At 40.0% G+C, this 15,521-nt stretch overlaps 1 protein-coding gene across 3 annotated transcripts in view; it reads left to right on the top strand.

Moving 5' to 3' along the window:
- mix23 (mitochondrial matrix import factor 23) overlaps positions 1-9,017 on the top strand; it is a 42,087-nt gene extending 33,070 nt beyond the window's left edge. For all 3 annotated transcript variants that reach the window (XM_088322208.1, XM_088322211.1, XM_088322209.1), the window contains 3 exons: positions 1,067-1,213; positions 1,292-1,351; positions 8,780-9,017. In XM_088322208.1, the coding sequence (XP_088178334.1) occupies positions 1,067-1,213; positions 1,292-1,351; positions 8,780-8,830 (258 nt within the window). In that variant the 3' untranslated portion in view covers positions 8,831-9,017. The remainder of the gene's footprint in view (positions 1-1,066; positions 1,214-1,291; positions 1,352-8,779) is intronic.
- Positions 9,018-15,521: the final 6,504 nt, after the last annotated feature.

The raw sequence follows: 15,521 nt of genomic DNA, 5'->3' as shown, positions 1-15,521 counted from the left end.
TTTAAAGTGCTTGAAAAGTGTTTGAATTTGGCCATTAAAAGGGTGTACAAATCCTGAATGAAGCATGGTTTTTCTACATTGAATAAGGTTGTTTTTTGTAACATATTTTAGACCGTTCAGGGTATCTGTGGATCCTTGGCAACTCTTAAAAGCATTGATTTTATTTTTCTAAAATAAGGCCTTAATTGGCATTAAAATGTCTAGAATGACATTTTTAAAAGTATTTAAAATGTGAACTCATAAAATGTATTTTGACTGAAAATATTAAAAAAAGTATTTTTTATGCATCATGATAAAAAAGGAAGCTTCATTAATGCAGCAGAAGAGTTCTTTGGAATATAAGCTTTGATTGAGGATCCATGATGTACAGTAAACATTATTATTTATTGTTTTCCATGTCTAAAATTTTGGAGAGTGCTGTTTTTCAGACTGTTTTCCCCTGGACCCAAATGTGATTTTATAAAATAAAAAAAAACATTTAATTAAAATTGCCTCTAATTCTTGTGGTTTTGTTTTTGTTTTTGTTTTGTTTATTTTAATTTAAGGCCTTATAAAAGTCATAAATGGTCTTGAATTCAACCTACCTTAACACTAGAAGTACCACAGCCAAGCCATTTGGCTTTTTTATGTTGAATGGCCAAATGACAGCCAACGGACTGGATTAGTTTCACCATTGATCTGCAAATGAGTCAAACTCTGGTGTGAACAACTCAGTAAATAGCCTTCACATGCTAATGTAAGGAAAATAATGTTGGGTGGGGGAGAAACCAGCTCGTATTTTCATAGTATTATTCTAGTTGTATATTTGTAGTATTATTACTGTCAGATTTTTTTTAAGTATTTCTATACTATTTTTATACTACCACATTCCATTTGAACAACCCCGCTGCTTTTACTGAACAATGTTGACAAGATGGGCCATTGACTTTTTAGATCTAATAACACAGCCTTTTGGCTGTCTGCTGGTAATTCTGGAGGGAGCGTTATAACATTTTTGGGACTTCTCGTGTTAAGCAGGAGGATCCTGCAGGAATATGGTTTTGATTCTTGTTCATTGAAAACATAGATGATTGAGGCCCAACTCAGCCGAGACAAAGCCATCAAAGCATGCATCCAACAAACTTCCCAGGCGGTGGTGCAACTGCGGGACGCTAGATCGAAGGACAGCGTGGACATGGGTTTAATGAAACAGCTCAGAAAAGATCAGATTAAAGTACTGCTCCATATCGCAACATTTGCCGCTCTCCATGCTTTCTGATAAGATAAACAAATCCATCTTTTTTTTTTTCAGCTAAAGCTAATGCAGTCCGAGCTGAACATTGAGGAAGTTGTCAACGATAGAAGTCTGAAGGTACGAAATGTAATCAACAGCTTGTTCTGATGCTTTGCAATATTGTTATCAGGGCTAGTACTGGTGCTTGAGATCCTTGAAAATGCTTTAATTTTAATCCTGTGTTTTCAAAGATAAGTGTTTGAATTTTGGGTGCTTGCTAATGCTTGAAATTGTTGCAATGTTTCACATCAAGCCTGCTTAAAAATGATGCAGACACTGCTCATAAGTGCATGGGTCTCGAAGTCAATTGAGTCGGGGGCCGCTAGAGCTAGGGCTAGGTTTCGGGTGAGGTTAGGCCAAACAGGGTTATTCCCCCCAAAAAATTGTGCTGATAAAAAACCACTACGCTGTTCTTTAAGGGACAATGTTTTGTTTTGGTCCACTAGATGTTGCTGTAATGTGTAGTGCAACCAAAAATGAGTCCAAAAAACGTCTATAATTCCTGTTCTACCTTTCCTTTTTTTCTTTCTTTTTCTTTTTCTGCTTATTTCCCCCTACTTTTCTTTTTATTCCCGTTTTCCTTTGTTGCCACTTCAATTTGTTCCCTATTTTTATTCCCTTTTAAATAAACAATTTCCCCTTTCATTTTGTCTTTCTTTGTGAAAGGATGGATCAAAATGGGACGAAAAAAGTGCATTTTGCTCACTTTCAGTCTCCATAGTTTGTGGTCTTCCTTGGACTCATTTTTTGTTACATGACAGCAACATCTAGTGTACAAATATAAAACAATGTCCCTTTGAGTGTGATACCCTGATTTCCCTACCTGATTGAACGTTGTTTGAGTTTATAACCGTAAAGGAAGTTAGTGAATATAAGGAAAATTAGATATTAACTAGTGTGTCGTTAGTCTTTTATTTCATTGGATATTTTGTATTCTGTATCTTTTGTGCTTCAGTTTTACAACTCATTAAGACCAGAAGATTTCAGTAAAGCTTTCAACCTGGAATTAATTCGCAATCTTTGTTGTTGTTCGCCATCTGTCGTCAATACCCCAGACGTATTATTCAGGACAGAACAATCAGAATGCAGAAAACGATGAACCAGCCTTAACTGAAGCGGGAAGTAGGAATGTGTCTCTATGTGTGATCATATTATACTCATCAACAAAATGATCACGGTTTTGAAATAACAGCCCGAAAATGTTTTTTTCTTAAATATTACTGGCAAACTTAAACTGCAAATAATCTCTATTAAACACAATTTCGTTTTTACATAAAACCTGCCAATGGTAAATTGTCCAAGTTACGGAGACCCCCCTAAACACTTTACAATGTGCTTCACACTTTTTACACAACATGTACATGCACATTCACACACAAAAAAAAACAAGTGAAGTAGAGTCATGTTTATTTGTATAGCCCTTAATCATAAAGAGTCAAAGGGCTGCACAGATCAGACCACTGCAAACTATTATTACAGACTATTATGACACCATCCCCGCATCCAAAACCTACATGAGGGCAAATAATAGTCAAGTCATTTTTATTTGTATAGCCCTAAATCACAAAGAGTCTCAAAGGGCTTCACAGATTAGTACACTATATTACACAGACTATTTTTCAGAATATTATTATACATTCCCCTGCTCTGTAGCCGACAAGAAGAGTAGGTTATTCATATGCTATAGAGTAGAAGTGAGTTTTAAGCTTAGATTTAAACATTTCCACTGAGGTTGCAGATCGGATCTCAGGGGGAAGAGCATTCCACAGCACCGGTGCCCGGATGGAGAACGCTCTCGAACCAGCAAAATACTTCTTTGTTCTTGGAATCACCAGAAGACCGGCACTCTCAGAACGTAGGCTTAGGACCGGGACATAGGGGGAAATCAGATCTGAAAGATAAAGATAAATAATACTATACATAGCCATAATTATTTAGTATATTATTAGCACTCAATACTACAACTCAATACAACATTTTATTTATATCTGTACATTCAAGGAAACTGTGCGGGTCAGATGTATCGACATTTCGTTCTGTATACACGTGTACTAGAATGACAATAAAGTAGATCTGAATCTGAATCTGAATGAATAAGAGGGAGCAAGTCCATGTATGGTTTTGTATAATACTAAGAGAACCTTGAAATCACATCTAAGGCTAACTGGGAGCCAATGCAGGTTAGCCAAAATCGGTGTGATGTGATCGGACTTTTTTGTCCTAGTTAAAAGCCTCGCTGCGGCATTTTGTACCAGCTGAAGAGACTTGATTCTAGACTTCGGGAGACCAGAGAGTAGTGCATTACAGTAATCGAGACAGGAGGTAACAAACGCATGAATTATAATTTCCGCATCAGACTGAGACAGTATTGAACGGATTTTAGCAATGTTACGAAGATGGAAGAAAGCGATTCTAGTAATTTTCTTTACATGCATTTCAAAGGATAGATCAGGGTCAAATATGACACCTAAATTTTTAACTGAGTCACTCTGGCCGCTTTGATCTTATAAGATTTCTAGATCAAGGTTGGTTCGTTTCAGTGTGGGTTTAATAACGGCGGACTTAAAAGCTGCTGGAACTACACCCCGAAGAGAGTGATGTGTTTATAATATTTAGAACTGAAGGTCCAAGGACGCCAAAAAGACCTTTAATAAGTGATCCTGGGAGCGGGTCGAACTGGCAAGTTGTCGGTCTGGCCGCATTCACCACCTGTTTGAGATCATCAAGTGACAGTTCACTAAAACTGGACAAATTCCCTGGACAGCCACCCTGTTGTGCATCTGTAGAATTCAGCCCTTTAATATGTGTTGTATTAATAATGTCTTTAGCAATTTCTTCCTGTATGCATTGAATCTTCTTAGTAAAGAAGACCATTAAGTCATGAGCAGAGTGGGTCGAACTATCTGCGATAGTCTGTTGCCTTGTAAGCGATGCTACAGTGTCAAAAAGGACTTTGGGATTGTTCTTTTGTGACGCAATCACCTTCGAAAGGTATGCTGATTTTGCAGAGGCAAGGGCCGCTTAATACTTTAACAAGCTGTCACACCAGGTTTGATGGAATACCTCAAGCTTGGTAGCATACCATTTTCTTTCCAATTTCCTGCATTCTTGGTTAAGGGTTCTAGTTTCATTAGTAAACCAAGGCGTGCGTCTTTTAGGTCGTGATTTAAGCCTTATGGGCGCTATTGAATCCAGGACACTAGCCATGGTAGTATTAAACTCATTCATGAGTGAATCAATAGAGCCATTGTATGAAAGAAAGGACGCAACTGCTCCAGGAAGGAGTTCAAAGAGCTCATAAACTGTGCCAGTGCTTATATTGCGTCCGCTAAATCCTTCAGCTTTTTTAGCACTACATTTAGCTAGCACCTCAAATGTAACTAAATAACGATCCGAGATAACGGTAGTACACGGTAACACCATAATGTTTGAGGTTAAAACTCCTCGAGTCAGAACCAAGTCTAGCGTGTTCCCATCTTTATGGGTTGGCAAATCAACCAGTTGATTAAAACCAAATGCATCAATTAGAGACCGAAACGTGACAGTAAGTGAACTGAGTGTGGAGTTCATATGAATGTTAAAGTCCCCCATAATTATAATTTTGTCTGCATAGGTTACTAGTTCAGACAAAAGTTCAGCAAATTCGTCTAAGAAAGTTGTGTATGGCCCAGGTGCGCGATAGTTATCGGCTCGCTACAACGGGTCAGGTGTATCGACATTTCGTTCTTACAAAGAATGACAATACAAAGGAAATTATTATTTTTATTATTATTATTATAAAATGACAATAGAGAGGACCGCATATACAGAGCCTCAAACGCCTTGTAATTATTAGAGGTACGAGGAGTACCGTATTTTCCGCACTATAAGGCGCACCGGGTTATAGGGCGCACCCCGAAAAAATCGTTTTTGGTCCTATTTTTGACATACATAAGACACACCGGATTATAAGGCGCTACAATGGAAACGTCGACAAAACAGTCGGATAGTTCAGTCAAACTTATTACCCCCTTAACATTCCCAAAGCTTGCAAAGACGCAAATACGTGTCGAGAACACGTGTGGATGCGGTGTCCGTACGATGTCACTCAAATGCATCGTTCCATCATTCGGAAGGTTAAAGTCTTGGGATTCAAGAAATGCCACACATTCCTTAGTTTCTATTTTCTTTTTCGCTCGCAACTTTACTGTGCATATGACAATAAACACTTGGAATTGAGTTGAATTTAAAAATAGACACTCCATTCCATCCATTATCTGCACCGCTTATCACAGAAACATTGAGTTCAGTCTGAAACAAGATACAGGGACAATATAAAACCCGGAGTAGCTCACCGAAGTCGTTGTGTTCATAATAATGTGCAGCCAATGTCCTCTTATATCCGTGAGTGCAGTAAATCCAGGAGAATAAAATATTTACGAATACAGAATAGAAAAAATGCTTTCTGTGTGCTGTCGGCCACATGCCATACGCATTCATCTTTTTCAGCCAATTGCAGGCTTTGTTTTGCCGTCCAAGCCAATGCCAGCCTGTAAATGATAAAAAGGATCCGCCTCTTGACCTCCGAATAACTTTAGCCAATATTGATCGATTCAACTGATGATTGACACATCTTTTTCAGCCAATTGCAGCCTTTGTTTTGCTGTTTAAGCCAATGCCAGCCTGTAAATGATAAAAAGGATCCGCCCCTTGACCTCCGGATAACTTTAGCCAATAGTGATCGATTCAAATGATGATTGACACATTGGTTAGCCAATGAAACGTCAGTAAATAAATCCCAGCATTCACCGCGTACTACTTGGCGTTCGGGGCAAAATCTAGTCGGCGGCTGCAAGTTAGTTGGAAAACTTAATTTCATCTCATCCTCATTAGGGTCGCAGGGGGGCTGGAGCCCATCTCCGGGCAGTGGGCAGGGGACACCCTGAACTGGTTGCCAGCCAATCGCAGGGCACACAGGGACAGACAACTCATTCGCTCATCCGCACCGAGGGACAATTTGGACCGGCCAATTCACCTGAAATGCATGTTTTTGGAACGTGGGAGGAAACCGGAGTGCCCGGAGGAAACCCACGCAAGCACGGGGAGAACATACAAACTCCGCACAGGAAGTCTGGAGCTGGATTTGAACCCACAACAGGTTCCCATGACATGAACTGTGCCGCACAAGCGCTAACCACTGCGCCACCGTGCTGCCCGGAAAACTTAATGTTGATCCATAAATAAGGCGCACTGTATTATAAGGCGCATGGTCAGCTTTTGAAAAAAAATAAAGGCTTTTAGGTGCGCCTTATAGTGCGGAAAATACGGTAAATTTGAGCGTTTTTTTTTTTCTTCAGAAATGAGCGCGACACCGCCACCATTTTTCAACGTGCGTGCTGCATGGCTACTCACGTAGTCTGGGGGAGAAGCATGATTTAGTGGTAAAAACGTATCCAAGTTTCACAAGGACCGATACAGTTAAGTTTATAATCACGAATAATGTTATCAACAAGTAAAGCTTTAGGAGCAACCAATCTGATATTTAAAAGACAAAATTTTAGCTTTGCTGAATCATTTGACTTAGCTGAAGTCTTTGCAGTCTTTGTAGAGATCGTCACAAGATGTCGCCGTTCGTCAGCGTTGAGCTTAAAGCGCCTGTTGTCCGGCGAGGAATGAATGGTGGAAATAGTCACATCTTCGCGTCCTTCTTGCTCCTTCGACTTCGCACGCTTCACACATTTACCCGCACGGCAACCACGCTTCTGTTTTCTGTCTCTACGGCGCCTGCGTCGTTTCGAAGAAGTTGTTGTCCAGAGAGACGTTGGATTTCTTTGTAGCTCGTTCGGGATATCCTAGGCGGTGTAAAAAGTGCCCGAAAAGTCGAAATATTATCAACATAAAATATAGATTATTCATAGGCTATAGAGTAGAAGTGTGTTTTAAGCTTAGATTTAAACATTTCCACTGAGGTTGCAGATCGAATCTCAGGGGGAAGAGCATTCCACAGCACCGGGGCCCGGATGGAGAACGCTCTCGAACCTGCGGATCTCTTCTTGGCTCTTGGGATCACTAGTAGACCAGCGTTTTCAGAGCGAAGACTCCGGACCGGAACATAGGGGGAAATTAAATCTGAAAGATATGAGGGAGCAAGTCAATGCATGATTTTATATAATACCAACAGAACCTTAAAATCACAACTTAAGCTAACAGGGAGCCAATGCAGCATTGCTAAAATCAGGGTAATGTGATCAAACGTTCTTGTCTTGGTTAAAAGCCTTGCTGCAGCAGTTTGTACCATCTGCATGCTCTTGATTTTAGGCTTCGGGAGACCGGAGAGTAGTGCATTACAGTAATCGAGACGGGAGGTAACTAACGCATGAATTATAATCCCCGCATTGAACTGAATGGCGAATTTTAGCAATGATGCGAAGATGGAAAAAGGTTGTTCTAATAATATTCTGAACGTGTGTTTGAAAGGACAGATCAGGGTCAAATGTGACAGCTAAATTCACAATGTCACTCTGGGTGGTGATATTACTTTTATCAATGTTCAGAGCAGTTTTTGAGAACAAGTCACTGCATTTAGATGGACCAATAACTAACATTTCGTCTTTTCAGAGTTAATGTGATCAAACTTTCTTGATTTCTTCTCTTGATTTTGGACTTCGGGAGGCCGGAGAGTAGTGCATTACAGTAACCGAGAAGGGAAGTAACAAACGTGAAAAGAAACCAGATTTTACCGAACATTTTGTTTTGTGTTAACAAATACGAAAATTAAACATATAGTTTTGCGAAAGTATTGGCCCCCTTTGAGTTAATACTTACAACCTCCTTTTTTGCGATCACAGCTTCAGGTTTTGTTTGCCCATTCTTCCTTACAAAACAGCTCAAGTTCCTTAAAGTTTGACTGTGATCGTTTGTGAACTGCATTTTTCAAATATTTCCACAAATGCTCTAAATGTTTAAACTTGCAGCCCAAGGGTGCAATTGCGACACGCAGGATGATAGTTTGCGGCCCCCTACATTAATATGAAAGTTAAAAGGGACCGTGTGTATTTAAAACACTTCCTCGGAGAAAAAAATTTATTAATTTGAAAAAAATAAGATTGATTTTACAAATACATGAACTATGATACAAACGTGCATTAAAAAAAAACAAAAAAACTTGTAGGTCAAGAAAGCTGCATTTATTTTACCAAAGCTATTTGTCGGCCATCTTGCTGCAATGTGTACCCTATAAAAAACAAATGACGTTGTGGGAGGCAAAACATGGAAGAAAATTGGTGCAGTCTGGCCACTTAGTCTCTGATTTGTATTCCTCCTTGTGTGTCCTTTTTCTTTTTGCCTTTTTTTCTTTTTTCTTCTCTTTCTTGAATTTTCTTTTTTTAAATTTGTTTTTCCTGTTTGCTTTTTCTTTGTCTTTCTGCTTTTCCCATTTTTTCCTTTTTCTTAGGTTTTCTGTTTTTTCTTTGTGGCCGGCAGGCCATGGTTCGCCAATGTCTCGTCTGTTTCTACTCTGCATTTCAGGTATTCCTTGAAAGGTGCCGAATACACTACAGTCCGCCAAAGGTGAAATGAATCTCGGTATCATGCAAATGAAAGACTGAAATTTGGACCCTGCCACTGCCACCTTGCTTCCAGAACAACTTTACCCCCTCTCCTCATATATGTACATTCAACTGTCATTTTTCTTTAAGATATCATATTATTTGATGGATTAAATTGATATTTTTAAAGTAAATCAGTAAATACAAATTGTTTTAAAGATGTGTGCGATGATTTATTTCCTTTAAGCACATCACTTTTGGACACCACCGTCAAAACAAAAATAACATTATTTTCCACTGTCAGTAAAACTCGTCGTCCGTGGGCCAAATATGGCCCACTACATTATTTTATGTTGCCCGTAAGACAATTCTGAGAGAAGCACAAGAGAAGCACAAGAGAAACATGAATCACAATGACCTGCAGTCTTAAAAAAATGCAACTGAATTCACCAGAGCCATGTGTCACTCGCAAAGAACCCATTGTAGATGTATTATATCAACCGTAGAAGATTGTGAAAACCCATTCTGCTTTTTTAAATGCCAAATAGTCTGCATTTATACAGGGTTTTTCAAATCACTGAAAACCTTCCAAAGCGCATTACAATGTGCTTCAGTTACCCATTCACACACACACACACACACTCATCCACCGATAGCAGCGAAAGCCTTATAAGGCGCTGACCTGCTTCTCTGACTCTTTTGCACACTTCTCTGTGTCAATCTCTATTGTCTTGCGATGTAGAACCGTCTCTTTCGGTCTTTGGACTCTCCGCTTCGGGTCAAAAGCGTCCCTGCAACCGCTTCCTTCTCCTCACCGGTTGTCCCCTTGGCCCACAGGTACCTAACCAAATGCTCCCTGATGCCACCGTCTTCCTCCCAGAGTAAAGAAGCAGAGATAGCGAATTGGTCTGCATGGAGGCAGAGGCTAAGCAATTGCAAGGCCCCCCGGGAGCGTGTGTCGCATGTAGCAGTATAGGAAGTTGTCGATTCTTTGCTGCTTATGAGGCCGCGCTTCTCAAAACGCCAAACGTAGCTGAACCGCTAAGCGTCGCCGTGGCAAAAGTGCCGACCGGGCACGGCCAAAGCGGCCGCCGACTACTGCGCGCCTTGTAGTTCTTGCTGGAGGGTAGCATGTTGCAGAGGATTCCTGAATGTTTTACCCAAAGCGTAGCAGGTGTTCCAACGCACTTTTATAGTGGCCATCGACTGCATGGCTTTGACCACAGGGTTCCCGCAAATTCTTAATCTTCAAAAGCATGATAAAATGCTTCATGAATGTAGAAGAAGAGTTGGAATTAGTCGTTAAATGCCATTTTTGACTGAGGATCCATAAAGTACTATAAACATCCTTTTTATTTATTGAAGTCCATGTCCAAAACCTATGAGAGTGTCATGGTTTTCAGATAGAAAGTTTTCAACTCGACTAAAAGGTGATTTAAAAAATGTTTAAAAATGTCTAACTTAATTTTTTTTGGGTTCCATTAATGGTTTTTTTGTTGACTTGGTCTCAAATTTGATTTCAAAAGCTATGTAAAAAGTCTTGAATTTAACTTGCATTAAGCTGTTTCTACCCTGGACCAAAGCTCTCATTTTGTCCTCCAAAGGTCGCTGAAAGGCTCCACGGCGAAGCCGGTCCCAAGGTAGAACGTGCAACAAGTTCCACAGGGTGCGCACTGCTCTAAACTACACCTTGTCTTTGTCATCCGCCTGCAGCATCTTTAGCAGAGCAAGCACAACTAATATAATCCCCCGAGATATTATTATTATTATTATTATTAGTTGTGATTGCTTCAGCCCCGAGATCTTTTCATTATATCTATCTTCTTCTGCCGATTTTTGACAGGCCTCTCCTCCCAGAGCTTTTGGAGTAGCCCAACAATTCATATACCAAAAATTCCGTCCGAATCAGGACTCTCCTGCGACGGTACAGATTTTCGATACGAGTCTTGCGGGGCCCCGGAGACCAAAAAAAGTCCCCATCCGGAATAATGGGTTTTGAGAATCTCCCATCCGGAATACATGGGCCCATTTATTTCTATGGGTAGTCATGGAAATGAGGGCTTTTTCAGAGGTTAGTAGGGACTAAGCAGGGACTGTCCAGGGTGGCTTGAGGAAGCCCGACCCACATTACCTTTAACCATGGGTAAATGGTGAATTCCAAGGAGTGGATGCTAGCGAGAGGATGCTAATAGCTATGTGCGCCGCTAGCAAGGTGTTGGGCTGGCATAGCCAGCCCAAGTATTAGCGATGAGAGGTTGAAGCTATGCTATGCTGCTTAGAAACTATTGGTGACTAGTTGGGCTGGCACAGCCAGCCCAAGTATTAGCGCAAGCTAGCTGTAAACACTGTCCGCAATGGGTTGGGCTGGCGCAGCCAGCCCAAGTATTAGCGTAAGCTAGCTGTAAACACTGTGGGCAATGCTAACTTCTTCATGCCCCAAAATTTTGGGAATGGCTACATTGTAACAACTTCATATTTACAAATTATGCTAATGGGTTCATGTTAATGAGTTATGCTAATGGTTACATACTAAAAAGGGTTGCTAACGGCTAAATGCTAACTTCTTTATGCTAAAAAATTTGGGTAATGGAAATATTTTAACGACTTCATATTTACAATTTATGATAATGGGTACATGTTGATGAGTTATGCTAACGGATACATGCTAAAATGTGATGCTATCAGCTAAATGCTAACTCCTTCATGTTAAAAAATGTTGGTAATGGCAATATTTTAACGACTTCATATTTACAAATTATTCTAATGGACTCATGTTGAGGAGTTATGCTAATGGATACATACTAAAAAGGGTTGCTAACGGCTAAATGCTAACTTCTTTATGCTAAAAAATTTTGGTAATGGAAATATTTCAACAACTTCATATTTAGAATTTATGATAATGGGTACATGTTGATGAGTTATGCTAACGGATACATGCTAAAAAGTGATGCTATCAGCTAAATGCTAACTCCTTTATGTTAAAATTTATTTTCGTAATGGCTATATTTTATCAACTTCATATTTACAAATTATGCTAATGGCTTCATGTTGATGAATCTCAAAACCAAAAAATGTCCCCATCCGGAATAATGGGTTTTGAGAATCTCCCATCCGGAATACATGGGCCCATTCATTTCTATGGGTAGTTATGGAAACGAGGGCTTCTTCAGCGGTTAGTAGGGACTAAGCAGGGCCAGTCTAGGGTGGTTTGAGGGGGCCCGACCCACATTACCTTTAACCATGGGTAAATGGTGAATTCCAAAGAGTGGATGCTAGCGAGAGGATGCTAACAGCTATGTGCGCCGCTAGCAAGGTGTTGGGCTGGCATAGCCAGCCCAAATATTAGCGATGAGAGGTTGAAGCTATGCTTACTCATGCTAACTCTAGAAACTATTGGTGACGAGTTGGGCTGGCACAGCCAGCCCAAGTATCAGCGCAAGCTGGCTGTGAACACTGACGGCAACGGGTTGGGCTAGCACAGCCAGCCCAAGTATCAGGGCAAGCTGGCTGTGAACACTGACGGCAACGGGTTGGGCTAGCACAGCCAGCCCAAGTATTAGCGCTAGCTAGCTGTAAATATTGTCGGCAATGCTAACTTCTTCATAGTAAAAAATTTTGGTAATGGCTATATTTTCACGACTTCATATTCACAAATTATGCTAATGGACTCTTGTTGATGAGTTATGCTAACAAATACATGCTAAAAAGTGATGCTAACGGCTAAATGCTACCTTCTTCATGCTAAAAAATGTTGGTAATGGCTATATTTTAACAAATTCATATTTACAAATTATGCTAATGGACTCTTGTTGATGAGTTATGCTAATGGGTACATGCCAGAAAGTGATGCTAACGTGTAATAACAGTGTTATTACTACGTTTCTACCATGAATGTGTTTTTTAGACCTCCACAAGGCATATCCTTGTTGCTAACGGTTGTGGGTCTATCTCAAATGAACTTTTCAGTACCGGGGGGTGTGGGGGGCGGAGTCCCCCCACAGAACCAAGATTTCATCTCATCTCATTAGCTACACTGCTTATCCTCAGTAGGGTCGCGGGGGTGCTGGAGCCCATCCCAGCAATCATCGGGCAGTGGGCAGAGGACACCCTGAACTGGTTGCCAGCCAATCGCAGGTCACATGGGGACAGACAACTCACTCGCTCATTCACACCTAGGGACAATTTGGACCGGCCAATTCACCTGAAATGCATGTTTTTGGAATGTGGGAGGAAACCGGAGTGCCCGGAGGAAACCCACGCAAGCACGGGGAGAACATACAAACTCCGCACAGGAAAGTCTGGAGCTGGATTTGAACCCACGCAGGAGGTTCCCAAGACATGAACTGTGCCGCACATGCGCTAACCATTGCGCCGCAAAATACATCTCTCTGAGTTAAAAACTTTATGCTAACTCATAATGCTAACAACTTAACGCTACCGGTTCTCTACCAACATCTGCCAGATCAATCACAACTCTTACAATTGCCGCGGGAATTGTCTAGTGTTTACTTAAAATCCCGCTGTATAAAACTTTAACTCGCTTCTCTTTCAAGGTTTTTTAGAGTACCATGACGAATTATACATAAAAAATTCCAGCACGATATCCGTCACCACGACGACATGACTGACGATTTAAAAACCTAGAATTTCCAATTAATTTTGAATGGGACCATCTCAAATCATCTTTCCAATCCAAGGGTGTGTGGGGGGCGGAGTCACTTGGGCCCATTCATTTCTTTGGGTAGTCATGGTAACGAGGGCTTTTACAGAGAGTAGAAGGGACGAAGCAGGGACTTTCCAGGGTGGCTTAAGGGGGCCTGACCTACATTACCGTAACCATGGGTAAATGGTGAATTCCAAAGAGTGGATGCTAGCGAGAGGATGCTAACAGCTATGTGCGCCGCTAGCAAAGCTATGCCAGCCCAAGTATTAGCGCAAGCTAGCTGTAAACACTGTCGGCAATGCTAACTTCTTCATGCCAAAAATTGTTGGTAATGGCAATATTTTAACGACTTCGTATTTACAAATTATTATAATGGGTACATGTTGATGAGTTATGCTAATGGATACATGCTAAAAAGTGATGCTAACAGCTAAATGCTAGCATGAACTAAAAGATTTTGCTAATATGCAAACGACTGAGCAAATTTAATGGGCTAAATGCATTTCGGATGGGCCAATTCAAATAAAATGGCTCATTCCTTTTGAACATGTGTATTTTAAATGTTCTGAAAGTGTAATAACAGTGATATTACTATGTTATTACCTTGAATGTGATTTTTAGACCTCAACTAGGCATATCCTTGTCGCTAACTGTTATGGGCCCATCTCAAATGCACTTGCCAATACCGGGGGGAGGGAGGGGGGTTGTTTGTGAGGGGGTGGAGTCCCCCCACAGAACCAAGTAAAAAATGACAAATACATCTTTCTGGGTTAATAACTTTATGCTAACTCATAATGCTAACAACTCAACGCTACCGGTTCTGTAAAAACATCTGCCAGATCAATCACAACTCTTACAATTTCCGCGGGAATTGTCTAGCTAGTTGTGATTGCTTCAGCAAGGCACAACTACATTTACAAGTGCTGTAATTAACGATATGTATAATATAACGAAACACATGTACAATATAAAGTTTTAAACTACTGTACATAAGTAAACTCATGTCTATGTTCTTGCACATGTCGACTGCACTACGTTTACTGCTCACCTTGCACAATGTCTGACCATTTCCTTTTTCTGCACTATGATGTCTATGTTTGCACCAATGCATATGCTGACTATTTTTAGCACTATGATGACTTTGCACCAAATGCAATATTGCACAACCCTCACGATACAAACGGTATCACGACAACACTGTATGTAACATCCCACATGCCGACATTTCTTGTGTAAATACCATGTAAATTATAACTATAGCCTTATCCCCCTTGTTTTATAACTTTATCTTCTCTGTTCCTTTATCTTCTTGGCTCATACCTCACTGTGAATGTGTAAAACTGGAGTGTCATGCCCAATTTCGTTGTCACAATATGTTAACCCATTTTGTAACAATGACAATAAAGGTATATTCTATTCTATTCTAAACACGTTTGGAAAAAAATCCATCCTCACTGGAAGTGTACGTTGAGTGTGAGAACCTGAATATATGCTTCATAATCTGTTTATAGAAAATAAATTAGTAACAGAGATTAAAAAGATACTATGCAATTTTGTATGGAAAAATAGAAACAACCATATTAAAAAAAACTTTGATTTCTAATAATTATGCAAAGGTAGGATTACAATTTCTTGATTTTGGTAGTTTGAATTGTTAAGTCAAGTCAAGTCATTTTTATTTGTATAGTCCTTAATCACAAAGAGTCAAAGGGCTTCACAGGTTATTACACATGAGAAGTTTAGGTTATTCATATGCTATAGAGTAGAAGTGAGTTTTAAGCTTAGATTCTATATAACACGCATGTGAATTTCCCTTCGGGGATGAATAAAGTATCTATCTATCTATCTATCTATCTATCTATCTATCTATCTATCTATCTATCTATCTATCTATCTATCTATCTATCTATCTATCTATCTATCTATCTATCTATCTATCTATCTAATTAACTAACTAACTAACTAACTAACTAACTAACTAACTAACTAACTAACTAACTAACTAACTAACTAACTAACTAACTAACTAACTAACTAACTAACTAACTAAACATTTCCA

This window comes from Urocampus carinirostris, chromosome 18 (genome assembly GCF_059441175.1).
Source record: "Urocampus carinirostris isolate Australia breed hairy pipefish chromosome 18, RoL_Ucar_1.0, whole genome shotgun sequence".
NCBI classification, from domain to species: domain Eukaryota; kingdom Metazoa; phylum Chordata; class Actinopteri; order Syngnathiformes; family Syngnathidae; genus Urocampus; species Urocampus carinirostris.
The sequence above is the reverse complement of the archived record's forward strand: the minus strand, read 5'-3'. Positions and strand labels throughout refer to the sequence as shown.